Below are 23,449 nucleotides of genomic sequence, written 5' to 3' on the forward strand. Positions count from 1 at the left end.
ATTTGCAAGTGGCCCGGGACCGATCGGTGATCACTTACACCGTACTACGCAGTATATCACGCCCGGCTTCACTGGCTCCCGGGCCTGGGATCGCGAAGAAGGCTGGGCGCTACGGTATGTTGTCGGGATATCCAAGGAAAGGCTTCATTTTCCTCCGTCGGCAAAGGCCGAGTGGCAAACAAACATTCTACACTATCAACGCGGTGATTGATCAGCAGAAGCGCCACTCCCACGATCTTCGCGCGCGCGCTTACCTTTCCCTCCCTGAAGCTACGGCAGCGAACCATGCTACCTACCACTGGTTGACTGATGGTCTTGTGATCCCACTCATTGTTTTGAGTTTTCCAGAAGAGGCTATCTCCGTCGGTCCTACCTATGTATAGTACGTAAGTCGCGGCAAGTAGGGTAGCAGACGGCAGCCGATTGTGGGATTGGGCACCGATGGCCGGACACCCAACCCACACGAAGCTAGTTCCCTGCTTTCCTCTGAGTGGCCGCTCCCGTCTCTCTAGGTATTCTTGTTGCGGATAGAAGGTGAGCCCTCGGAGTCCGATTGGCTTCGAACTCAAGGGTAGCGCGGGTTCGAAGAGGAACTGTCACATCACCACACCCTCTCAGTCCTCCGGCTAGGTTCCGGAGTCCGTTTCAAAGGCCTATTGACCTTGGCGGCTCTTCCGCCTGGCGGAAAGGGACATCATGGATGTAGAATGGCTGGTGCGCGGTTGGTTAGCAGAACTCCCGTCGCTTGACCGGGAGCTAGGTAGTGCAGCAGCAGCCGCCTCTTCGGGTTGGACCTGTCGTGCCATGATACACAACACTGAAGCACGAATAGAACAAAGATTCGGTTTTGAGAGATATCGTCCGCCTGCCTCCTGACTGTGTGCACCTTCAAAAGTCAGGTAATCTTCCACGTCGTCACCATTACGCAAGGCTGCAGACTTGCCACACGAGGATCGCCTCTGCCACCCTCCCCCCTATCTGATAACCTCTTCCTTAATAACCGCCTCCACTCGTTGTAGCTCGGGCATGGATGGAAAGATTTACACTAGGTACTAGTAGATACGAAGCAAGACCTGCAACACAGACCCGGCGTCTGCCATGACACACAGACACACACACACACACGCACCTCTTGATCTCCCTCCGTCTGTTGCCCCGCTACTAGGTAAGCCAGAGTGGCAAGACTTGAAGTAGAGCAGCCCGACAGAAAGTTCTACAACAGATGCAATCAATGTCCATACCCGGCGCCGTGGGAACCTTGAACACATAACGGTCCACGCCACACCACGCCGTGCCATGGTCACGTCGTCTGGGCCGGTCCAAATTCTGTTTTGTACGAGGACAGTACAGTACCGTAGTACCCGGCCCTTACCTAAATAATATGTGAACATCCCCACCAACCCGGGCACGCCGTTGTTGTCGCTCCGAGATGCCTGGATGCCGCAACACTGTCAAAGGATGACGGAGAGCCAACCGAGTGGGTACCTATACACCGGACATGGACGCGGGCATCACTTCAGAGCCGTAATACTTCGGGGGAGAGCTCATCAATGGCCTAGGCCCTAGTAGGTATCAGTTAGTGATGCCTCTGCAACACGGGATCAACATCAGAACAGGGCGGGTTCCCCTTTTTTGTGCACTGCCTTCCTGGTTGATACGGATGGTGGTCTCGAGAGGTATCGAGGCTGGGAAGATATTGGCTATCTGTTGGTTTGTTTGGGGGTCCTGCGTCTACGGATTTAAAATCTCTAGCTCATTGATGCATAGGTATGTTCCTAGGCAACTTGCCTTTGTCCGAGCGGCGAGCGGCATAACGGAGTGCCTTCAGTAGGGTGTTCCAAGCTAACATAGGGGAAGAAGACCAAAAGGTACCTGATTTCCAAGATAGGTAAGGTAGAGTAAGGTACCCAGTCGCATGTCTCCTGCTTCGCTTGTCAGGAGATCGCTAGAGACTTCTCATGTAGAATTGAGTACTAGTAGTATTAGGTATGTAAACCGGCGCCAAAGACGATTGAAACAGCATCCCCCCCAGGGTATCCCCCTACTACGCCAGACTCCCCATGGGATCCCACAGCGGCAACACAACAGGCTCGCCATCCAACACCTTCTTCACTTCCTCGCGCAACACGCTCGGGTCGACCACCGCCTGATAGACAAACTCATCCATCCACGAATCGCCCATGCCGAACCAGCCGCCCTGGCCGGCCGCGGCGGACGTGATGCGGAAGTTGGGCGACCAGATGTCCTGCGCGAATCGCTGTGGGGTGGTGCGCACGGTGCGGGCCTTGCCGGACGTGTCTGTGAAGTCCCAGTTGAACGGCTCGGAAGGGGACGGTGGTGGCCCGAGTGTGAGAGTGAGGATGGTGTGGATCTCGCGGAGCATCTCGGCTTTGGCGTTGGAGACTGCGGTGGCCGAGGTGGAGGGGCTGGAGAGTAGGTTGCGCAGCACGAGGGCGTCTTCGCGGAGCTTGGTGAAGATGATGCTGTTGAGAGTGCTGCTGGCCGTTGCAGAGAAGCTGTCAGGGTAGAGGGACTGCGGGATGAGGCCGTATTTGGCCACCAGGTTGTAGACCATGTCCCACTGCGCGCCATGTCAGTCCAGAGCTTCTTGTCTTTTTTTTTTTTTTTTTTTTTTTTTTTTTTTTTTTTTTTTTTTTTTTGGTTTCTTAACACCGGGACAGGGGAGTCAGTCATTCAAGTCATACCTGACCGCCATCGCTCAGCGGCTCACGCAACAGCGTCTGCACAAGCCGTGAGTCAATATCCATGTCCGCCGTCGAGATGATCTGCTCCAGGAACCAGTTGTTCTTCTCCAACTTGTCCCAGTAGAAGAGATACGACTGCGAGAGCTCGAACGACTCGAGCCCGTATTTCTGCATCAGTGCCACCCGGAACACGTTGGTGCTAGCGAACAGTCAGCAGCGGCCACTCTGCCTCTGGTTCGTGATCGGGCCGCCCTCGAAGGGGATCTTGATGTTGAACACCTGCTGCTCGGCAATCTTGGCGGCCGGCGACGTCAGCACAGCCCTGGGGTTGGCCGAACTTAGTGCCGAGATGGCCAGTCTGTTCCGAGATCAGCATGTGCTAGTTAGGTCTACATTCCACAGTTTGAAGACTTATAGATAGGTAGCGTGTTCACCTGTTCTTGGGAATCCCTGAGCAAAGCATCCTGCCACTCGGCCATCCGCGCAACAGGGACCGTCTCCGGTTCGCGCGAACGGAGGACGTCTCGACCATTCCCAGTGGCCTTCTCATTGTCGATATACACATAACCATTCTCCAGGCCTTCCTTGTTGTTCTCGAGCTGCAAGGTGCGGAACCGCTCCAATGCGGCCTTCTCATGTGCCGTCGGATTGGCGGACGGGGTAGACTGGTTAGAACCCATTGTTGCCGAGTTTATGGAGCTCGTCTTGCAAGCTTGAGAGTTGTGGTTGTCTTGATGAAGTTCACGGTGACGAGCTTCGTGCGCACACCCACATCAGAGTCAATTCTTACTCCAAAGTAGGTAAGTAGTAACCTCAAGTCGAGGGAGACAGCCGGCAACCTGTGCGAGGTTAAGTTGGCTATCAAGGTTCGAGTCCAGAGGGAAGTGAGAAGGAGGTTGGGGCTTTCCAAGAATAGCAGGTGCTCGGAGACCGGGAGGCTTATCTCGGGTCATCAGGGTGCGCACGCGACCCCTCATCGTGCAACCCACCCGGGGGCCTAGCACGACCATCCCTGATAGGGACTGAGGGGGACTCGAGATACCTTATGTCACACATCGAGATGATGGAGCAGAATTGTACACCTCACATCAGATAATGCCATGCGAATAGGTAGCCATAAACATCCATCCATTACAGTCATCATATACACATGAACTACCTAACATGAGCCCCCTTCATATCCCTCGAGAAAATGGGTTCCGTTTACCCGACGCAGTGCGCCTACCCAAGACGAACTTTGTCCAATCGTCATACGACATACAAGCCATACCCAGATGTACTGATTTTGGATCTATTACAGGCGCACGACAGCGTCCTTGAAGGCAGTCCGTCCACTTAGAGGCGCGAGCCGTGGACGACCTTCATGTCGACAGCCATCTCGCGGCCGTGGTCGGAGACGACCAGCACGCGGACGCTGCCACGGCCAGACTCGAACGCCTTCTGGAGACGGCCCCAGAGGTTGCTCTGGTCAATGACGGGCAGGTTCTGCTTGACGTCGCCGGTCTCGGTCATGGCGACGATGTGGCCATCCTGCATGTCCAGGACGCGGTACTGCTTGAAGACAGGGCCAAGCATGGTCTGGACGACCACGCTGGGGGCCGGGTTGGAGACGAACGACGACTCCTCATGGAGCTGCTTGGTGAAGAGGTCGACACCAAGGTAGCGGTGCTGGCCGGTTGCAGACGAGGTTGAGATGCGGATGACCTGGCATGGACGGCCCTGGAGGATGAGAATGTCGCCCAGGCGGATGTGGTGGCACGGGATCGACACCGTGTTAGGCGGCCTCTCGTTGTCCGGCGACGCAGTACGCGAGCCGCCGCGGCGGACCTCGCGGACCTCGGCGACCTCAACGCGGTCGTGGCCTTCAGGATGCAAAACGCGGTCAGCCAACTTGTGCAACCCGTGACGCAGGGAGTGATGGTGGTGGTGGTGGTGGCCTGAGCTGTCGTGTGAGCACACTTGTGTGTGGCCGACACTGGGGCCCAAGACAGGAGGATAAGAGAGGGGCAGCGTGCTTACCGTCGTCCTCGTAGTAGCCCATCTTGGATTTGCGGCCTTCCGAAGGGTCAGAGGCAGGCTCAACGATCTCTTCAACGATGTCTACCTCCTCGTGGTAGGTAGAGCGAGGCTTGGGGGGGTCGAGCGTGTACGCGTCGACAACAGTGTGTGCCTTCTTGTAGGTAGGAAGGCGGGCAGGGGGGTCAACGGTGGTCACGTCGACAACGGTCTTGGCCTTCTTGAAGGTAGGAAGCCGGGGAGGGAGGTCGACGGTGGTGCCGGCGACGGAGAACTCCTTGCGGTAGTTGGGTTGGAAACGGGAACGATACTCGCTCTCAGCAACGTCAATGGCAGTGCCGGGATTGCTGCGGGTATCGACCTCGAAGCGAGACTCGGAGTAGGTCGACTTGGGTCTGATGAAGGAGGAAGAGAGGTTAGTGAGAGAAAGAAAAACTCGGCTTTCTTGTGTGCGAGGCCGTGTTTTTCTTTGCATCCGTCGCTTGGTCAACCACCGACCCAAGCTCCAGACCGCCTGACCTAGTGTAGGCGCTAAGCAGGGGTGCAGGGGGACCCGGGGGACCCGGCGCTGGGCCGGGGTTGGAGGAAAAAGCAACGAAAGCGGGGCAGATAGGAACAAGATCAATCAAGAACAAGAACAAAACAAAAACAAAACAGACGAGCTCAATTGCCCCAACTCACCTGCGGTGCTCCTCTCGGACGACGACGAACTCTTCGTGGGTGCCGGGACGGCGGTTGTGTCCCTCTTCACGAGTGATGCGGACCTCTTCTTCTCTGAAGCGACCCTCTTCGCGAGGAGGAAGATGTGCTTGCGCTTGGAAAGAAGAGTGTTGACCTTCCCGTCCGGCGTGCTCGGGGAGCTTGATCTCAACCTCTTCGTGGATGCGGGTCTGAGTGGCGGTCTCGGCCTCCCTGTATGAAGACGGGAAGACGCTGAAAGGGACCGGGACACGGGCTTCAAAGTCCAGATTGACGACCTTTTACGGCGCGAAGAGGCAGTCTTCTTTTCGACCTTCCGACGTTGAGACGAAAGGTGGACAAGAAGATCCCTCTTGCTTCTTTTCCTAGAAAGAAGTCGAAAGAAAAGATGAGAAGGCGGTCTGTGGATGGACCCGTCTTCTTTTTCAATCGAATTCCAACGAGGGAAAGAATATGGGGTCGAGGCTTTGTGGGCGTCTGTGAGTGGACAGCGGATTGCGGTGCAGGATGAGGAGAAGAAGATCACGACCGAGTTGTCACGGCGAGGCCGCTTCAAATACGCATCCGACGGAGCGTTTGCGGACCTGCTGCTGGTTGGCCCGGAACCGCGAAAGAGAGTGGCAGGTGTGACGAGACCCAATGAGGCCGTCTGATTCGTCGTGTGCCCGTCGTTGCCGGGGTCAATTGGCGACGGACAGACAGGAGCTCCAGAAAGCGCTTGTTTACATCGTGTGGGGCATGTTTATTGGGGCCCAAAGCGGTCTAGCCCGGACCCATAAGGCGCCCCCTGATTGCTTGGTCCGCGTGGGGACTTCCCAACCTCCCTGTTATGATCTGTCGGCTGGGGTCGTGTCCAGCCACTTCGAGCTAGCAGCTGTCCCGTTGCGAGCTGAAAAACTCATCCACTCTGTTGCCAGGGTGTGCCGCGGCGCCGGCGAGGCCCGCTTCTCCAGCCTCCTTGAGTGCGGAGGTGACATGATCGGCTTCGAGGATTTGTTCACAACGAGGAGTGTTGAAATGGCTGGCGGGCTTTGGTGGATATCGCAATTGGCAAGCTTCCAGGTCGGATTGAGAAAAGGCAGTGAAGCTCCTCGTATTTTCCCTCAAACGCGCGGGAGACGGAACCGACCTCCTGCAGCACACGTCTGCAGGTTACGCTCGGTCGATCGATAGGTGGTTGGGATGGTCGATCAAACCCCTGCTGCAGCAAGAGAGAAGCTGGGCAGACTGGGGAGGTCGATCAGCAGTGGCTCGGACCCCAATTGGCCATCGACCACGGTTTTGGACGTACCTATCTCCCAGCCTCCCGTCTTCCGCCGGGGCTGAAATTTTGCGTGGGCACCTGCGATTGGGTTGTTCTGCTCGGCACATCTGCAAGCCTCAAGTGGGAGGTGAGTGAGGCCGCATAAGCTCTGACCGGAGCCGAGTTCTGAGCGCTTGTCAACCAGCCTCCAAGAAACCAGAATGGCTGTCAAAAACGGCCGAAAATTCCCTAACTCGCACTTTCGCCGTGTTTCCGGCTGATTGTTGAAGCACCTCGATACCACGGTAGCGGGCCTTCACGCGCGCAAGCTGCCGAGGTGCTTTCGGCTTCTCCACCCATAATTGCCTGTTGTCATGGCAACTCTGTTTGACCTCCCGCTGACTGAGCCTTCGCTGATGTCCGAACAGGCAGACTGTCCGCCGATTCTCCACAGCCTGTCGTTCACATGCAAAGTCTTGCAATCGGCTGTCGAGAATTCATGTTCTGAAGACTCGATGGCGACCTTCCCCTCGTCTGGTTCATCTCAATCGCTGCTTGCCATCGAGATAAAAGCAAGGCTCTTCGACGTTTTGCCAAATGCGTAGGTAGGTATTCAATGGTCGTTTTTCACCTTGAGCACCTCTTGCTGTCAACTTGCCCTTGCCCCACACACGCTTCACAGGTTCCAGTTGCTTCAGAGACTACACATATAGGTACGGATTACACACTACACCATCTCCTGAGGGTACTTGGTATAGATTCAGCACGAATGGGGAGTTCTAGTGATCTGGTGTAAACCGACAGCCCAACTGTTCTGTTGTCGAAACATATAACGCTGGGTTAAGTGACACAACCATGTACTTATCACTAGCCGGGACGGACGCGCTCCTATGCTTCGAGTGAGTTGGAGGTAAATCACCAGCCCAGGCGCCGGAGCCGGAGCCGGAAAGCCTGGACGGACGAAGAGACATGCGACAGTAGTCACTGAGCATGACAGATCAATCACAACCATAAGCATCTGGGTTAGACCTATTTTATTCCCCCCTGATCTATCTGCACACCAGGTGGTCACTCTGAGCCCGCAACCTTGCGAATGAGATCCCTCACGTCATCCTCTGTCCAGGCCCTGAGGCCAACGCTCTCGCTGTCGTCCTCGTCAGGCTTCCACGGCTGGCCGTACTCGGGAGCCGTGCAGGCGCGGCACACGAAGGCATACATGTCGTGGAGACCAGCCGTGCCCTGGCTAAGCTTCTCGCTTGCGCGCGCTTTGGCCTCGGCGGTATCAATCGCCTTCACATCCCAGCCGTCCTTGCCAACCACTTCGGTGGCCAGCTCGTAAAGACGCTTCTGGCTGATGTTGATGTCCTTCACCCTAACTTCTCTCTTCCCGTTGACTCTGCCCTCCAGGACACCGACGACTGCATTGCCGATGCTGGGCAAGGTAGTCATGGATATGGGGCGCTCGCCACCATCCCATAGCGCCACCCTTTTGGCCTTCAGGTCCAGCACAAAGCCATCGATGCCCCAATCGAGCCACAAGCCTACGAACATAAGGGCATAATCGATTTTGCCCTGCTGCCGGTACTCTTCGAGATGCTCCTGGATTTCCGTCTTGTCCCGGTAGTCGGGGAAGTCCCGCTGCAGGAGAGGGTGCGTGTTTGCCAGACCAAATTCGGAGGGGATGAAGAACTTGACGCCCGCTTCAACGGCAGCGTCGATGACGGTCTTCTGACTCTCGACGGACTGCTGCGCGACGGCGGAAACGACGGCGTCAACCCCTTTTAAGGCAGCGACGATGGAGTCGCGGGACGAGTAGTCGACGACTTCGACGTGGACATTGGGGCCAAAGGCGCCTCCGGGGTTCGCCGACCGGGTAAGGACCGTGATGGACTGGAACGGTGGCTGGGCCTCCTGGATTGCTCTGAGAATGGGGCCACCTATGTTCCCGGTCGCCTTTCAACATCTGTTAGCTGCAGCCCTAGATCAATTTTGGCGTTGGAAGAAGTGGAACTCACCCCGATAACTGCGACTGAAGGAAACCGTTGGGCCATCTTTCTCATGGAAAGAGTCTCAGATCAGCCGGATCTGACTGAGGGGCGCTTCGTTTCGAGGTGCTGTTGGAGTTTCCGTGGCCGGGAGCTGTCGAGCCTGCTTGACTGTGAGCTCGTCGCCCATGATGAAGGTTTGGACTGTTTATATGTTGCTGTTCTCGTTATCATGAGCGGGATCGTTTTCACCCGCGATCATCATTGTGCTGTCGTGGTTGTAGACAATGCAACCAAAGTCAACCTGGGCAAATCCAATTCCCGCAGGTTCTTCGATCCTGATCAACATCGCGTGAGATGCGCACTCAATGCCTCATGCAGTGGAGTGAATCCTACACCCCACGAATAGAGATTCGCGACTGGGGCTCAAGATTCATAATCCATATCGATCTGTAGCAAGTGGTAGGCCTCTCGGCTTGAACATCGACCCGTCATTACTAATACGACTGACCTGAGCGAGTAGGTAGCCTACTCACTAGTAGTATACAGTCCAACCCCTAAATGTTCGTTAGCGCCTAACTTGAAGACCAGGGTCTAACCCAACTCTCAATCTCAACTTCAAAACGGCCAATTTCTCTACAGAAAAAACGTGCCGATGAACTCAGCCTGTCAGCTTATTGCAAGACGCTCTATGTTTTTGCGTTGAATCAGCTCCTTTCGTAGTTTAGGAGTGCTGCTTCGGAGTTGATAGCAGAACCCCTGTCGCAAGTTCCGCGCCAACAATCATTCAGCGGTTGTCCTGTAGGGTGTACTTCGTACTGTGTCCAAAATGCCAGTGGTTCCTGTTGATTATTACCGATCCATATGATAACTTACATGTAGGTAGTAGTAGTTCTTAACGTTACTCTTTTGCGCGATGTGCAGGTCACATTCTGTCGGCGACAACCAGTCGGACTCAAGAGTGATCAGAAGTCCTCTGAAGTTGACAAGCAAGCAGGGAACCCCACTTGCCCTTTCTGGATCGCCGACGTCAAGTCCTAAGCTACCCCGCCGAGAACCACTTGCGAACGTCCCAAGTTTCCAGTCATTTGTGCCATTTCCTCTCTGAGTACCTTAGTGTAGGTACCTTGGTAATTGAGTGCCCGAGATGAAGCAGAGGTTCTCATCCCTAGATGTGAAGGTATGCGTGTCCACGACCCGCGGAGAGCGACGGGACTAATCGAGCCAATTGTTTCTGTGCCCCAGGTGATTGCGCATGAGCTTTCTGAAGCACTTGTGTCCTTGCGCCTGGCGAATATCTACGACCTCAACTCCAAGATACTCCTCCTGAAATTTGCGAAGTCAAATAGCAAACAACAGCTCCTTATCGAGTCCGGCTTCCGTTGTCACTTGACCGATTTTACCCGTGCTGCCGCCCCAGCCCCGAGTCAGTTTGTCTCGCGCCTGCGCAAGTTTCTTAAGACCCGTCGCGTCACTGGCGTCTCGCAAATCGGCACCGACCGCATCATCGAGTTTCAGTTCAGCGATGGAACATACCGCCTATACCTCGAGTTCTTCGCCAGCGGCAATATCATCCTGACAGACGCCGATCTCAAGATCCTCGCGCTGTTGCGAAATGTTCCCGAGGGAGAAGGCCAGGAGCCCCAACGGGTCGGTCTGTCTTATACGCTGGAAAACAGACAGAACTTTGGGGGCGTCCCGCCCCTGACGAAGGAGCGTCTTGTGGAAGCTCTCAAGACGGCATCAGAACGAGCGCCGGGAAAGAAAAGCAAGAAAGGGTCGGACGATTTGAGACGGGGACTTGCCACAACAATAACCGAACTACCGCCTGTTCTTGTCGATCATGTTGTCTGCCTTACAAGCTTTGATTCTGCCGCGAAACTCGCTGACATTCTGGAAAATGAATCCCTGCTCGACGCTCTGTTCCAGGCGCTAGAGCAGGCGAGATCTGTTTTGGACGGAGTCACTAGTTCACCCGTCGCAAAAGGCTATATTATTGCGAAGCCCACTCCCCGCGCTGCGAATGACACTGCGGATAACACTCCGGATGGCGACGAGAACCGAAAGGACAGAGCACGAAACCTGCTTTATGAGGACTTCCAGCCCTTCCTGCCCAAGCAGTTCGAGAGCGACCCGACCTATCAGGTATTGTCCTTTGATGGCTTTAACAAGACAGTTGACGAGTTCTTCTCCTCTCTCGAGGGCCAGAAGCTCGAGTCGCGGCTGCAGGAACGCGAAGCCACGGCCAAGAGGAAACTAGAGGCGGCTCGCCAGGACCAGGCGCAGCGGATCGAGGGGCTCCAGGAGGCCCAGATACTGAATCTCCGCAAGGCAGCAGCAATCGAGGCGAATGTGGAACGGGTACAGGAAGCCATGGACGCCATTAACGGCCTGCTTCAGCAGGGCATGGACTGGGTCGATATTAACAAGCTTGTGGAGCGGGAGCAGAGGCAGCACAACCCTGTTGCTGAGATCATCAAACTTCCAATGAGGCTCCACGAAAGCATCGTTACGCTCCTGCTCGGCGAAGAAGAGGAGGAACCCGAGGCAGAGGAAAAGGCCGACTTTGACTACGACACCGACGAAGAAACCGCTGACGACGCTCCGGTGGATAAAGCGAAGGGACCGGACAAGCGACTGGCCATCGACATCAACATCAAGCTCAGCCCTTGGAACAATGCCCGGCAGTACTACGAACAGAAGCGCACAGCTGCCGACAAGCAACAGAAGACCGTTCAACAGACCGAGATTGCTCTCAAGAATGCCGAACAGAAGATTACGGAGGACCTCAAGAAAGGGTTGAAGCAGGAGAGGCCGTTGCTGCAGCCCGTCAGAAAGCAGATGTGGTTCGAAAAGTTTCTATGGTTCATCTCGTCCGACGGTTATCTTGTGCTTGGCGGCCGAGATGCTCAGCAGAACGAGATTCTTTATAAGCGGTATCTGAGAAAAGGCGACGTCTACGTTCATGCAGACATGCACGGTGCCCCGACTGTGATCATAAAAAATAATCCCAAGACGCCTGATGCGCCCATTCCGCCGTCGACACTCGCGCAAGCCGGGAATCTGTCGGTGTGCTGCTCGAACGCATGGGACTCCAAGGCAGCGATGGGTGCGTGGTGGGTGAACGCTGACCAGGTTTCAAAGGCGGCTCCGGCTGGGGAGTACCTCCCGGTGGGCTCATTTATGGTCCGAGGAAAGCGTAATCCGCTGCCACCGGCGCTGCTGATGCTTGGCTTCGGTTTGATGTTCAAGATCTCCGAAGAGAGCAAAGCCAGACACGTCAAGCATAGGCTGTACGACACTGCGGACATCAATACTACTGGCGCGGCTTCAGTGACCACTGCCGCGGAGGTAGAGGACACTATAGCGTCGGAAAGGCACGCCTCCCCCGAGAGCAGCGACAAAGAAGACGAGGATGATGAGAAAAGGGTGAACCCCCTGCAGCCAAATTCAGCGGATCGTGGGGAGGCCCTTGATGAGTTACTAGAGGAGGAGGAGGGGCCTGAGCCACCGTCGGAAGAATTAGCGGCTGTCGGAATCACCGAAGGCACCCCTGCGCCGGCTGAGCAAGAGGAAGAGCTCAAGCGCACTGCTGCCGAACACGACGCCGAAGACGACATCGAACCGAAACCGGAAGCGGAACCCGGGGCAAACGAAACATCCGGCCCATCGCCTAACGCCGCAACACCGTCCACGCGCCCGGAAACGCGATCGGCCACCTGGGAGTCTCAGAAGAAACACCCGCTCAAGCGCGGCCAGCGCGGCAAAGCCAAAAAGATGGCCACCAAATACAAATATCAGGATGAAGAAGACCGCGCGCTCATGGAAGAACTCCTCGGCGTCACAGCAGCCAGGCAGAAAGCCGAAGCCGAAGCCGCCGCCAAAGCGCAGCGCGAGGCCGAGGCCGCAGCCGCCCGCGAGCGGCGCCGCCAAGCACAGGAGCGCGCCAAGAAGCAGATTGCCGAGCACGAGGAACTGCGCCGGCTCATGCTCGAGGAGGGCGTCGAGGTTCTCGACGACGCCGAGGCGATGGAGCTGGGCCCGCTTGATGCGCTGGTCGGGACACCGCTGCCGGGCGATGAGATACTCGAGGTGGTGCCGGTCTGCGCGCCGTGGAATGCGCTTGCAAAGGTCAAGTACAAGGCCAAGCTACAGCCGGGACAGGTGAAGAAAGGGAAGGCGGTGAAGGAGATCGTGGAGAGGTGGAAGATGGCGGCCGGGAAGAAAGGGGTGCTGGACGAGCGGGCGGAAGACGTGGAGAAGATGTGGCCGCGGGAAATAGAACTCATCAAGGGGCTGAAGGTTGAGGAAGCCTTCAACGTGGTGCCGGTTGGGAAGGTAACGGTTATGATGTCCGGGGGTTCGGCTAGTGGGGGTGGATCGGGAGGGAAGGGAGGCGGGAAGAGGGGAGGCGGTGGTGCAGGTGGTGGGCAAAAGGGCGGGAAGGGGAAGGGAGGGAAAAAGAGATGATCGACCCGGGCATCCTTGGGAAACAGATCCATCACTGCTGTATAGGTACACACGATATGCTGTGCTCTCCGGGGGCGAGTGAGGCGGCTGCGCAAGTACCCCCCAGCGCCTTCATTTCGTAGAGCCTGAAGTCTGCAATTTACTTGCAGGCGACCAAAGAGCACAATATGTAAGGTAACGTTATGTATCACAGCCTGTGCATGCAGGGGGTTGGGTCCAGGGTTAACTGCTGTATATCCGGGACTGATTGTACTAGTATTCACTAGCTGGTCAATGTCCGATCAAGGTTGACTCAGCCCACCGATGTTCCCAATCGTGTCTATTCGTACAGTCGTTCACGTGACCGTATTACTGCAACCAGACCAGGGGAGGCCCCCGCGCGCCGGGAACGCTGCCGTCCCCGGCCTTGGGAGGCAGCCGAATCGGCGGGCCAGTTCAGCGCGCCCGCTTGGCCTCTTTGCCCTTCTTGGACTTGACGCCGGGCTGAATCCTGGCCATCATTTCCTCCTTGGTGATGAGATGGTCGATCCTCTCTAGTAGACCCAACAGGCTCTTCATATTGAAGCTCCACTCGTTGAGGATGTCATCGGCATCGCGCGGCTTGGCGAAGCTGACGATGCGAGCCGGCCGGTCAATCTTGGCGTAGACCGTTTTGGCCGTCACCAGCTCGCTGATGTACTTCTCTGTCTCTTCCTCGGTCAGGTCGAGCAGCTGGGTGAGACGGCCCATCTGGATGCGCGTGTAGTACTTTGCCACAACGCGAACGTTGTGCTCAATGACACGCTTGCGCAGGTCCTGCCACCGCTCGAAGGCCTTCTCGTCAGCCGACTGGCCGGGGGCCGAATCGAAGACGTCGGTGCTCAGCAGGTGGGGGCCGAAGACCCGAGCAACCTCGGGCCAGCGCATGAGCTCGTGGACCGTAAACAGCTTTAGGAGCTCGGCGTCTTCCGGTATCATGGAATTTCGCGCGTCCTTGTGGATTCTGTGCAGCAGATCATGCTGCTCATTGTCATGCGGCGCGAGGATGATGAAGTAGATGATCCTCTGCAGCACCTATTGGGGGGGGGGGGGGGGGGGTCAGTACCTCGCTCACCACTCGCGGGGCCGGGGAATGCATACGAAGCGCAGCTTCTCTGGATCTTCCTCCACGCTCTCAGTGTCCATTACTTGTCTGTAGTGCTTGCAAACATCGAGGTACTTGGCATCGTGCTGAGCCAGCTGGATCTGCTGCCTGTAGTAGCGCAACTTGAGGTCTGTGACGTCGTCCTCTTCCTTGGCCTCCTCCTCCTCCAGCTTTGCCTTCTTCTCCCGCTCCTTCTTTTCCTTTTCGAGCTGCTCCGGTGTCTTCTTGGGTCTCCGGGCCAGGTACCTCGTGCTGATCTTGCGGCTGAGGATGGCGGCCTGTGTCCAGTCGCCAATCTCGATGCAGAGCTCCACCTGCGCCAGGATGAACTCGACCTTCTCGCGCCGGTCCATCGACCCGAATGTCTCGACCTGGAGCTCGCAAAGGGTGTCGGTGGCACCTCTGAGGTCGCCTTTTTGCTTCTTGATGTCGGAGAGGATCTTGGTCACCCGCGCCCGCTCGACCTCGACAAAGATCTTGCCCTCGGTGACCGTGCGGAGGGTCTCAATCACGGACAGCTTAGTCTCCATGTTAGGTGTCTGGTCGAGGAACCCCATGATGATCTGGACCATCTTGGTGATGGCCTGCTTGAGCTGGCCATGTTTCTTGGAGAGCACGAGGGTCTGGTCGTTGAGAAGGCTCCAGTCGCCGGCGTTTTTGCAGATGGTGACGATGCTGATGAGCACTCGTGATGTGGTTGCGAGGTCGGACGCCTGGCGCGCCTGCTTCTCGAGAACCGCGAGTTTCTCGATTGCAGCATTGATGTCTGTCTGTCTGTCTGTCAGAGCTGATGCTCCGCGAGAAATGAGAAACATGCCGAACCTTTGCGAGTTGCTCGGCCTCGGGGATTTGCTTATCTGCCTCCTTCGAGTAGTCCCGCTCGGGCTTGAACGCCGCGTCCGCCATCGCGAGAGGTCGCTGATCTGATTGGTATCGGGTGATATTATTTTCTTTTCGGACCTGGGGTGGACGGTTGGACTCGCGATGAAGTACAGGCTCGAAGGTTGAGACCGTCAATGTTGGTGCTGGCTGTTGGAGCAACACAGCTAAGCCAAGCCACAGCGCACGTCAGTTTGGTCCTGCCTGCAGTTCTGCACAAGGCTGAGAAGCTCAATTCCAGCCACTTGCTTGGGAATTGTGGCTAGTGGCCCCACTGAGCTCCATCAAGACAAGTGAAGACACAGCAGCGTATCCGTAATCCGTACATGGTTAGTAACAGCCTCTTGAAAAGTTGCCTGAGTTATCTTAGGTACGCTAGTATGTAATAACCTTGGAACTTGATCATATCTCCTCACCAGGAACATACCCCGGATAACATCCTCCTACAGCAATGAACAGTGCGCTGGGCGAAGGTCAGCGAGACGTATGACTCCAATTATACCAGCGGCGCGGCTAATGCTGGTCTCTACCTGTTACGGAATACATATGGCAACGTCCATCTTTAGACTAGCACCCCAAATGGCATACAATTCGTGCGCAGAACTGTACTGTGGCTAGACAAGTCATCCTATCAAGAGAGTTCGCTGCGGCTCATCAGGGACACTCTTACCCGCCAACTATTGAAACAAAAAGAAAAAGGAAGGGCAACCTCAACCCTTGTCAGCGTGCAGGTTTGCGAGCGTGACTGGGCAGCATGCAACCCTGCCTCCCACTCGAAGAGGGGCACCCCCTGGAAGAGCTGTGAACAAGCTTCAATTCATTCCCCCACTTGAAGGTCGAGAGCGCTTCTTGACTGGGCCTGTTTTGATGAGAAGCGTCCACCTGCGCACGTCATGTCCCACACACACTCGCTGGAGTGCCCGTTCCGTTCCGTTGCGCTCCATTGATCGGTATGTACTTCGTACTATGTAACTTATAGATCGGAGGAGGGCCCAGGTGAAGCAATCACACCACCCCATAACAGTGTGCTTCCAAGCCGGATCTGATTCAACTACCACTGCATTGTGCAAGCTGCGGCAATCATCCACCAACCCCATCGCCGCATTCAGACACCACGAAGACTGTTTTTTGCCTCGGTATCTCGCAAAGGACTCTGAGACGACTCAGCTCGCCTTCACTGTGTTGACCCGCTAAGCGCATCTGCTGTGAGCCGCTAGCTGCAGGTACACCTACATAAGTACATACGAACTCGAGCATTCCGGTTCTGCACTTGGGCGTTTACATAGTAAGCGGTTTTCCCTCGGCTGGGGCATCTGCTTTTCTCAGCTGGGCGCTGCACTCAGACTCGGCCAGGCTCGTCATGGCACAAACACAGGACGTGGCGGGAGGGTCAACTGTGTCCGACGCTGAGACTAGGTCTAAGAAACGAAGCCGTGCGGAGACAGATGTTACAGATGCTTCGGCACCAGCGACTCCTTCAGCCACAGAACCCTCGGGAGATATCGTTGGTTCCCACATCACTGAGACTGGTGGCTCGTCTGTTTCGGCCAACGCCAGTTCCTCTTCCGTCTCCAATCCCGAACCGCCCTTGTCCGAGTCCTACCCGCCCTCAGAATCCAAGCCAAGCCTGTCGACGGGACCGAGCGGCAGTATCACGCCTCCTTATGTATTCTCTGGGCCACACCCCGCCCCGCAGTCGCTGACCGGGCCCACGGACGAAGTGGAGGACGAGACGGACCAGGATGCGCTGGAAGAGCAGGCCGCCGCAGAACAGGCGGAGGAGGGCAGCATCGTCGTCGACAGTGACGATCTGGGCACGGATGACGGGTATGGAACCGACACCAACACCACGGCCTCGACATCGCTTGCCGAGAGCGTGCGCGACTACATCTATGAGAATGGGCGCCGCTACCACCGCTTCCGCGAGGGGCGATACAGCTTTCCGAATGACGACGTCGAGTAGGTGCTCCTCGCGCCTTCAGGGCTGCTGCACCGTCACTAAATCGGGTGGACAGGCAACAGCGCGAAGATATGAAGCACTCTATGGTCAAGTTGCTGTGCGGCCAGCTCTACTTTGCGCCCATTGGGGAACAACCTCACGAGATTCTGGATATTGGGACGGGAACCGGTATCTGGGCCATTGAGAGTGCGTCCAACTGGTCGTCAAATGCAGTGGTGATGCTGACTTTGCTGACCGTCCGTGTGAAGTGGGCGATCTGTTCCCGAATGCGAATATCCTCGGAGTCGACTTGAGCCCCATCCAGCCCGAGTGGGTGCCGCCAAATGTGCGCTTCATGGTGGATGACATAGAGTACGTGGACCTTGGAAGCTGTGCATGTTAGGTACCAGACACTGACGCGTAGCAGGAGCCCGTACGTTTTTGGGAGACCGCTGTGTTCCTTCCCCTGCCCATAAATCACCTGCAACTAGCCCTGACTCTGACTTCAATTTCAAGTTGGCTGCACCCACGCAACTACTTCGATTACGTCCATTCTCGCCACACCGTCATGGCCATAAAGGACTGGCCAAAACTAATCCGACGAGCACTAGAGTAAACATGTTCCCTCCCCTGTCCCCTCCCCTCCTCCCCCCACCGCTTTTCCCTCCGACCACTCCCTACTAACAAACACCTGATCTACTCGGGCAGACACCTCCGCCCTGGCGGCTGGTTCGAGCTGCAAGAAGTCTACCACTTCCCCATCTCGGCCAACAAGACGATGGCGCCGGACCACCCGGTGGCGCAGTACTGGTCGCTGATCAACGAAGGGCTGTCCAACCTGGGCGTCACCTTCCACGCCGTCGCCAACGGCCGGCTCGCCGACATGATGCGCGACTGCGGCTTCGTCAACGTCACGGAGCGCGTGCTGCACATTCCCATCGGCACCTGGCCCAAGAACAAGGTGCTGAAGACGGTTGGCCTGTACTGGCGGACCATTTTGATCGACGGCATCCAGGCCATCGCACTGGGTCCCATGACGAGGGGTTGCGGCTGGACGAGAGAGCAGGTCGAGCTGTTCTTGGTGGATGTCAGGAAGGCGTATTTCGATAACTCGGTGCTCGCCTACATGCCGCTGCATATCATTTACGGACAGAAGCCGGTGGGTTTTTGAGGACGGGCTGGGGCTTTCGGTTTGGGTAGGTAGTAGTCATGATACCACCGCTGTTAACATTTGAGATTTGGGCAACAACTTGATAAAAGGCTACGCCTAGCATTGGGCCATCAGAAACTTCAGGTTTCTGAGTTACCTATTTGCCCGTGTTTCTCCCAATTACGAACCGGTTGGTACGGTTATAATCCTCAGCCACAGGTCCACGCCGGTGCGTTGCGTAGCCAATGGCATCCAGGTGTCACTGTGATGATCTTGCATGGCACATTGCACTTTTGGCGAGATCCCGCACGTCTCTCGGCTCTACCTGGGACTTCCATGAAATCTGCTCAGCAGCTACACTCGCAGCAGGAGCAGATTCCCTAATAATGGCGGCAACTTGGAAGCATGCCCGTTTTCCCGTTCGCTGGTGGCTGCGCTACATTTTCCTTGTAACTTATTACACAGTACACTGTCCAGTCCTTACTGGCAGCTTTGCTTCTCTTGGCATGGCTCCCGAACCGGAGCCACCCAAAGGGCCACCTTCCGTACCCACCCCACCGGTCACCCCTGCCAAGCCGCTCCCGCTAAAACATACCGCGATTGGATCCAGGCATTTTGAGTTTCTGCCGAGGCATCTCCACGCTTCGAACGGTCGCATATCCGTACCTGGCTCGTCTAGGTACTCCCTTTAACGGGATGCGGTGTATATTTGTGAATAGCATCGACGGGCAACTCATCTCGGACTGTGGATTCGACGTTTGATTCCGTCGAGCAACCGTGACCCACACAGACCCGAAGCCCAGGTTGAAAGGGTCATCGCACGCGGTGCCATTCGCCTTGCAGCTGCAGCTTCACCAATTAATGAGCGCTAGCCATATAGCGCTGCATCGCTTCTGCATTAGCCTACCCCAGCTGGTTAAGTTAACCGACATGGGATGATGGAGCATGCCACGGATCCCAAGGACGGGTCCATGCCGCTTCGGGCTCCTCCTGTTCGCCAAGTCGATCCTGGGATCACCCGGCTCTTCAGGAGTTCGCCATCTACACGAAATAATAAGACAGAACACAGCTTTGCTCCCACGTAGGGCTGGGAATCGCTCCATCTGTCGTGACCAGCCATCCCTCTCTTCCCCCAAGCGAACCCGTGGATTTGATCATTGAGCCGCGATAACTTACCTGGATTTTTCCCTCTTGCTCTCCCATCTGCCCCACGTTGATCCCGGCTGCACGCAGGATAACTTACCCGGCCGTGCGGTTCGACCGACTTCATCCGCTCCCTGTTTGCCGAGATCGACACAATCACTGTCGTGCAACCTTTAACCCACGGACCTAGTAAGCCTTGCATGCCGGTGCCCCAGGTATTTGGATGGATGGGACGGGGGGGGACTAATTAGTACACATGGGAAGTAGCACGCCATTAGCACCGGCCAACCGGGTAGAATATTCCATCGTCAGTTAAAGGCCTCTCTGTACAGACAGAGCACATCAGAGCAAGGAACTGTGCCAGCTGTAGCTAGCGAGACGTACACCCACATCTTGCTCCTGTTCCTCCTCTTTGTAGCGTCTTACCCCCGGCTCTCTGCCTGCGAGCCGCGAGCTGACCACGCACTTTTCCCCCCTCCAGCTGAGCTCGGTCTTCTCAGAGAACGCAGGCAAGATGGGGAAACTCAGGTTGAGCTCGTTCTTCCACTCCAACTCCCCGTCGAGCGCCGATGCGGAGACCAAGAAGCAGAACCGGCGCTCCTTCTCTGCTCTCTCTGCCTCGCTCCGTCACAAGGACGCCGAGGAAAACGGGGCGGCGGCGCAGGCCTCCAAACCCGAGACAGCGTCACAGCAGTCGACGTCTCGGATGGTGGCCCTGGCCCGAAGCATCACTGCCGAGACGGAGAAGCTCGAGGCGTACATGAAGGCCAACGACCTGCCGATGCCCAGTTTTGACGTTGACGCCCCTGCCGACTTCCCCCGCCTGCCGGAGGACATCCAGCGGAGCAGGCAGGAGATCATCTATGCGACCAAGGAGCTGGGCAGGCTAGCTCACGGTCCTCGCGAGTCTGTGAGGTGGGGTGTCTGGGAGTTTCTGGATGTCCTGGCGCTTACTGCGGTCAACCACTATGGACTCGGCAAGTCTTCGGGCGCCCCCGTATCTCACTTGTTGTGTGCAACACGTTTTCTAATGCACTCATGACAGCGAAACTGGTCCCCGTCGATTCGACAGTCACCCTCGCCGAGCTGCAGACCAAGACCACGCTGGATCCCATCAACCTCGCCCGCCTCCTCCGCATGGCCATGACCAACGGCATCTTCCGAGAACCCAGCCCGGGCGTGATTGCCCACACGGCGGCCTCCCGGGTCCTGGCCGAAGACGAAGACATGAATGCCTGGGTTGGCTTCAACGGCGAGGACATTCTCCGCGCCTCGGGCCACGTCTTGCAGGCCCTCGAGGCGCATCCGGAAGCAACGTCGCTCACTCGCGCCGGCTTCCAGTTCGCCTTCGACACTGTCGACAAGGAGCCCATGTTCGCCACCTTTGGCAAGGACCCGGAACGAGCCCGGCGCATGGGCCGGGCCATGGCCAGCCTGACGGGCGGCGAAGGGTACGAGCCCTCGTACTTTGTCGACGTCGAGAAGGGCGGCTACGACTTCAGCGACATCGACGCGGCCGGCGGCACCTTCGTCGACATCGGCGGCTCGCACGGCTTCATGTGTGTCGACCTGGCCAGCCGCTACAAGAACATGAAGTTTGTCGTGCAGGATCTCCAGAAGACGGTCGACAGCGCGCCGAAGCCCATCAGCCCGGACCCGCAGGTCGCCGAACGCATCACCCTGCTCGCGCACGACTTCTTTACCGAGCAGGTCACCAAGGGCGCAGACGGTAAGCCTTTTCCCACTACCCCCACTCTCACTACTACCACGGGCAGAGGAATTCCAACCACTAACCACGCTTGGGTGGGCGGGGGGGCGCAAAAGTCTACTTCTTCCGCTGGGTCATCCACAACTACTCAAACCCCTACGCGATCCGTATTCTCAAGAACCTGATCCCTGCCCTGAAGCCTGGCGCCCGCATCATCATCAACGACCACTGCCTCCGCGAGCCGGGGCAAGAGAACCCCTGGGACGAGCGGGTCATGCGGCGCATGGACGTGGTCATGCTTGCCCTGCTGAACGCCCAGGAGCGTACCGAGGCTGAATTCCGGGCGTTGTTTGCCGCCGCCGATGAGCGGTTTGTTTTCAAGGTATGTTTATTTATTTTCTCTACAAGGGGAAGGGGGGCGAAAAGAAGCTGGGAAGAGAGGTGCTGACTGAGGGGGGAAATTCGATAGGGTGTCCGGAGACCCAAGGGTTGCCGGATGAGCATCGTCGAGGCTGTTTGGGAACCTGAGAAGGTCGGGAAAGCGGACGAGGGTGCTGCCGCACCGGCGGTCGCCGAGCCCGACGCAACCGAGGTGAAGCCCGCTACCTTGGGGGAGCCCACGAGCGACGAAGCGAAGTAGGCGCGGTGTTCGAGTTGTGGTGTGATGGACGTTGGCTTCTTCGTTTTTCACAATTTCGATACCCTTGCTTTTGTACTTGGTATGTAACAAATACGGCGGCATCGACTTCGTACCTTATTGTCAGTTGGTACATACAGACATACCTGCATACTTGATGAATATGACTAATAGTCATGATACTTCATTTCGATCATATCATATTCCGAGCACTACTGTTATATAACCCCTAGTCTCAACGGGAGTGCTGGCAAGAACCTCTATCGGATAGCAACAGTTATCAATGGCCAAGCAGCTCTGACCAAAACCAGATCACAAACGGGGCCAGGAGGCACTGGTGGCCATGATGAAGTGCACTATGGCCTCTGTCATGTGGTCCCTTGTCAGTGGCTTCTCCGGTTGATCCGAATGACTTTCAGATCCACCGCCGTCAGCGTCAGTGATGTGTGAAGAAGACTGTCGTGACATTTCAGGCATAACTCTCGTCTCCCCCATTGACCACACCCGTCTTCGGGTCTTACCCAAACAAATCGAACAAGCCCGTTTCTTCCTTAGTCTTTGATTGGCCCTCTTACTGTCGCACCCGACCTGCTGCTTGCCATGGCCGTACATTGGGAAACGCTGCTGAACAACGTCAATAGTTCACCAATGTAACGCTAACTGCGAGAGCCGTCTGAGACTCCGAGGGTTTGTCACGACGGGTATTGCTCATGCTCATGCTCATGCACATGCTCTTCTCCCATCCACAGAGGCACATGGAGCTGTACTTTGAGATTAATTCGGCTCGAGGCGGGGAGGTACGTGAAAAGCAAACAGTATATAGATACCCTGTGTGTTTCGACGTAACTCAATGAGCCCGGAAGACTTGTAAAATCCCCAGAGCAGTCATGTAAGCAGTCACAGCACGGTAGTCCATCTCGAGTCCACTGCCTCCGGCCGATAGACGATGGACCTGACATGGGCTGTGTAGTTCCATAGCACGACATCAGATCCTGCTGCCCTCGCAGATCGCCGCCGCCAATCTAAGAAGTGCATGGCCCCAACGGCGCCTGGATATAGCACTTGCCGTTCCCCGGCGTCACAATAGGTGCCGGGCACTGCGGGCACCCGGCATGTGTGCCACCCGGGGCTATTGTGGAACCGTGTCGTGCATCCTGAACTGACTCAGATCATCACTTTCCTTGAGCATCTCAACGTCTTCTGGGACTGAGACTTGCCCATGCAACAAGTCAGTCTTGCTTTGCTGCGGTTTCCCTTCCGATGACTGGTGATAACCTACAGAAGGTTCGCCAGGGCCGACGACGTGGGGTGCTCAGAATTGCAGCTTTGTCAAATTGGCGGACAAACAATGTTGCGGACGGGAGCATTCCTTGCTTGCCGCTTGTTGAGAGTAGCTTGAGTGATTCCATTCCCCGTACACACAGAGTTCTCCGCGCATTAGCTGACCCGAATCCAGCCCCCTTCGTGGTCGATGGTTACACGGTGCAACAACAACACCCGTCATCACTCACGGTATCACCCGTATCACTCTCTCCAGGAAACATGCAGAATCCAAGACGGCTCTCAAGGCAAGCTCTTTAGACAATATCCGAGGGAGAGACATTGCTGGCCGATGTTTCAGCCGTCTGTTTCCAAGCGAACGGCTTGAGGGCGGAAGGCTGTTGGGGATGGAGAGGTAATACTGACCGCGACATATCTGGTGCTTCCGTCCATTCAAACTCAGATCCGTGTCGAGGCTTCGCGGCCGTTAAA

General features: G+C 56.4%; 8 protein-coding genes across 8 annotated transcripts; 3 read left to right on the forward strand and 5 right to left on the reverse strand.

Annotated features, from left to right (window-relative positions):
• Positions 1–1,597: 1,597 nt before the first annotated feature.
• Positions 1,598–2,636, reverse strand: B0T15DRAFT_519677 (peptidase C1-like family-domain-containing protein). Its single transcript, XM_062868445.1, has one exon. It carries the CDS (start codon positions 2,573–2,575, stop codon positions 2,045–2,047), a length of 531 nt encoding a protein of 176 aa, XP_062726633.1. The 5' UTR covers positions 2,576–2,636; the 3' UTR covers positions 1,598–2,044.
• Position 2,637: 1 nt separating this feature from the next.
• On the reverse strand, positions 2,638–3,069 carry B0T15DRAFT_519680 (peptidase C1B, bleomycin hydrolase). The gene has a single exon (XM_062868446.1). The coding sequence runs from the start codon at positions 2,877–2,879 to the stop codon at positions 2,700–2,702; it is 180 nt and encodes a 59-aa protein (XP_062726634.1). The 5' UTR covers positions 2,880–3,069; the 3' UTR covers positions 2,638–2,699.
• A 971-nt stretch (positions 3,070–4,040) lies between these two features.
• Positions 4,041–6,397, reverse strand: B0T15DRAFT_482047 (uncharacterized protein; the record flags this gene model as incomplete). Its single annotated transcript, XM_062866070.1, has 5 exons — positions 4,041–4,642; positions 4,725–5,116; positions 5,403–5,698; positions 6,241–6,244; positions 6,327–6,397. 5 exons carry the CDS (start codon positions 6,395–6,397, stop codon positions 4,041–4,043), a joined length of 1,365 nt encoding a protein of 454 aa, XP_062726635.1.
• Positions 6,398–7,731: 1,334 nt separating this feature from the next.
• B0T15DRAFT_507481 (uncharacterized protein) lies at positions 7,732–8,714 on the reverse strand (the record flags this gene model as incomplete). The annotated part of the gene is made up of 2 exons (XM_062867652.1): positions 7,732–8,616; positions 8,679–8,714. The coding sequence occupies 2 exons, from the start codon at positions 8,712–8,714 to the stop codon at positions 7,732–7,734; spliced, it is 921 nt and encodes a 306-aa protein (XP_062726636.1).
• A 942-nt stretch (positions 8,715–9,656) lies between these two features.
• Positions 9,657–13,329, forward strand: B0T15DRAFT_519688 (fibronectin-binding protein A N-terminus-domain-containing protein). Its single transcript, XM_062868447.1, has 2 exons — positions 9,657–9,828; positions 9,894–13,329. Exons 1-2 carry the CDS (start codon positions 9,796–9,798, stop codon positions 13,116–13,118), a joined length of 3,258 nt encoding a protein of 1,085 aa, XP_062726637.1. The 5' UTR covers positions 9,657–9,795; the 3' UTR covers positions 13,119–13,329.
• Position 13,330: 1 nt separating this feature from the next.
• B0T15DRAFT_408164 (PCI domain-containing protein) lies at positions 13,331–15,272 on the reverse strand. Its single transcript, XM_062865335.1, has 3 exons — positions 15,064–15,272; positions 14,238–15,011; positions 13,331–14,171 (listed from the first exon to the last, which is right to left on the reverse strand). The coding sequence occupies exons 1-3, from the start codon at positions 15,145–15,147 to the stop codon at positions 13,554–13,556; spliced, it is 1,476 nt and encodes a 491-aa protein (XP_062726638.1). The 5' UTR covers positions 15,148–15,272; the 3' UTR covers positions 13,331–13,553.
• A 1,208-nt stretch (positions 15,273–16,480) lies between these two features.
• Positions 16,481–18,230, forward strand: B0T15DRAFT_387562 (S-adenosyl-L-methionine-dependent methyltransferase; the record flags this gene model as incomplete). Its single annotated transcript, XM_062864391.1, has 5 exons — positions 16,481–17,079; positions 17,136–17,266; positions 17,329–17,431; positions 17,576–17,671; positions 17,768–18,230. 5 exons carry the CDS (start codon positions 16,481–16,483, stop codon positions 18,228–18,230), a joined length of 1,392 nt encoding a protein of 463 aa, XP_062726639.1.
• A 1,636-nt stretch (positions 18,231–19,866) lies between these two features.
• Positions 19,867–22,098, forward strand: B0T15DRAFT_426541 (S-adenosyl-L-methionine-dependent methyltransferase; the record flags this gene model as incomplete). The annotated part of the gene is made up of 4 exons (XM_062865651.1): positions 19,867–20,365; positions 20,398–21,081; positions 21,177–21,442; positions 21,530–22,098. 4 exons carry the CDS (start codon positions 19,867–19,869, stop codon positions 21,698–21,700), a joined length of 1,620 nt encoding a protein of 539 aa, XP_062726640.1. The 3' UTR covers positions 21,701–22,098.
• Positions 22,099–23,449: the final 1,351 nt, after the last annotated feature.

The sequence above is a fragment of the Chaetomium strumarium genome (assembly GCF_033439665.1).
Source record: "Chaetomium strumarium strain CBS 333.67 chromosome Unknown B0T15scaffold_1, whole genome shotgun sequence".
In the NCBI taxonomy this organism is placed as follows: Eukaryota; Fungi; Ascomycota; class Sordariomycetes; order Sordariales; family Chaetomiaceae; genus Chaetomium; species Chaetomium strumarium.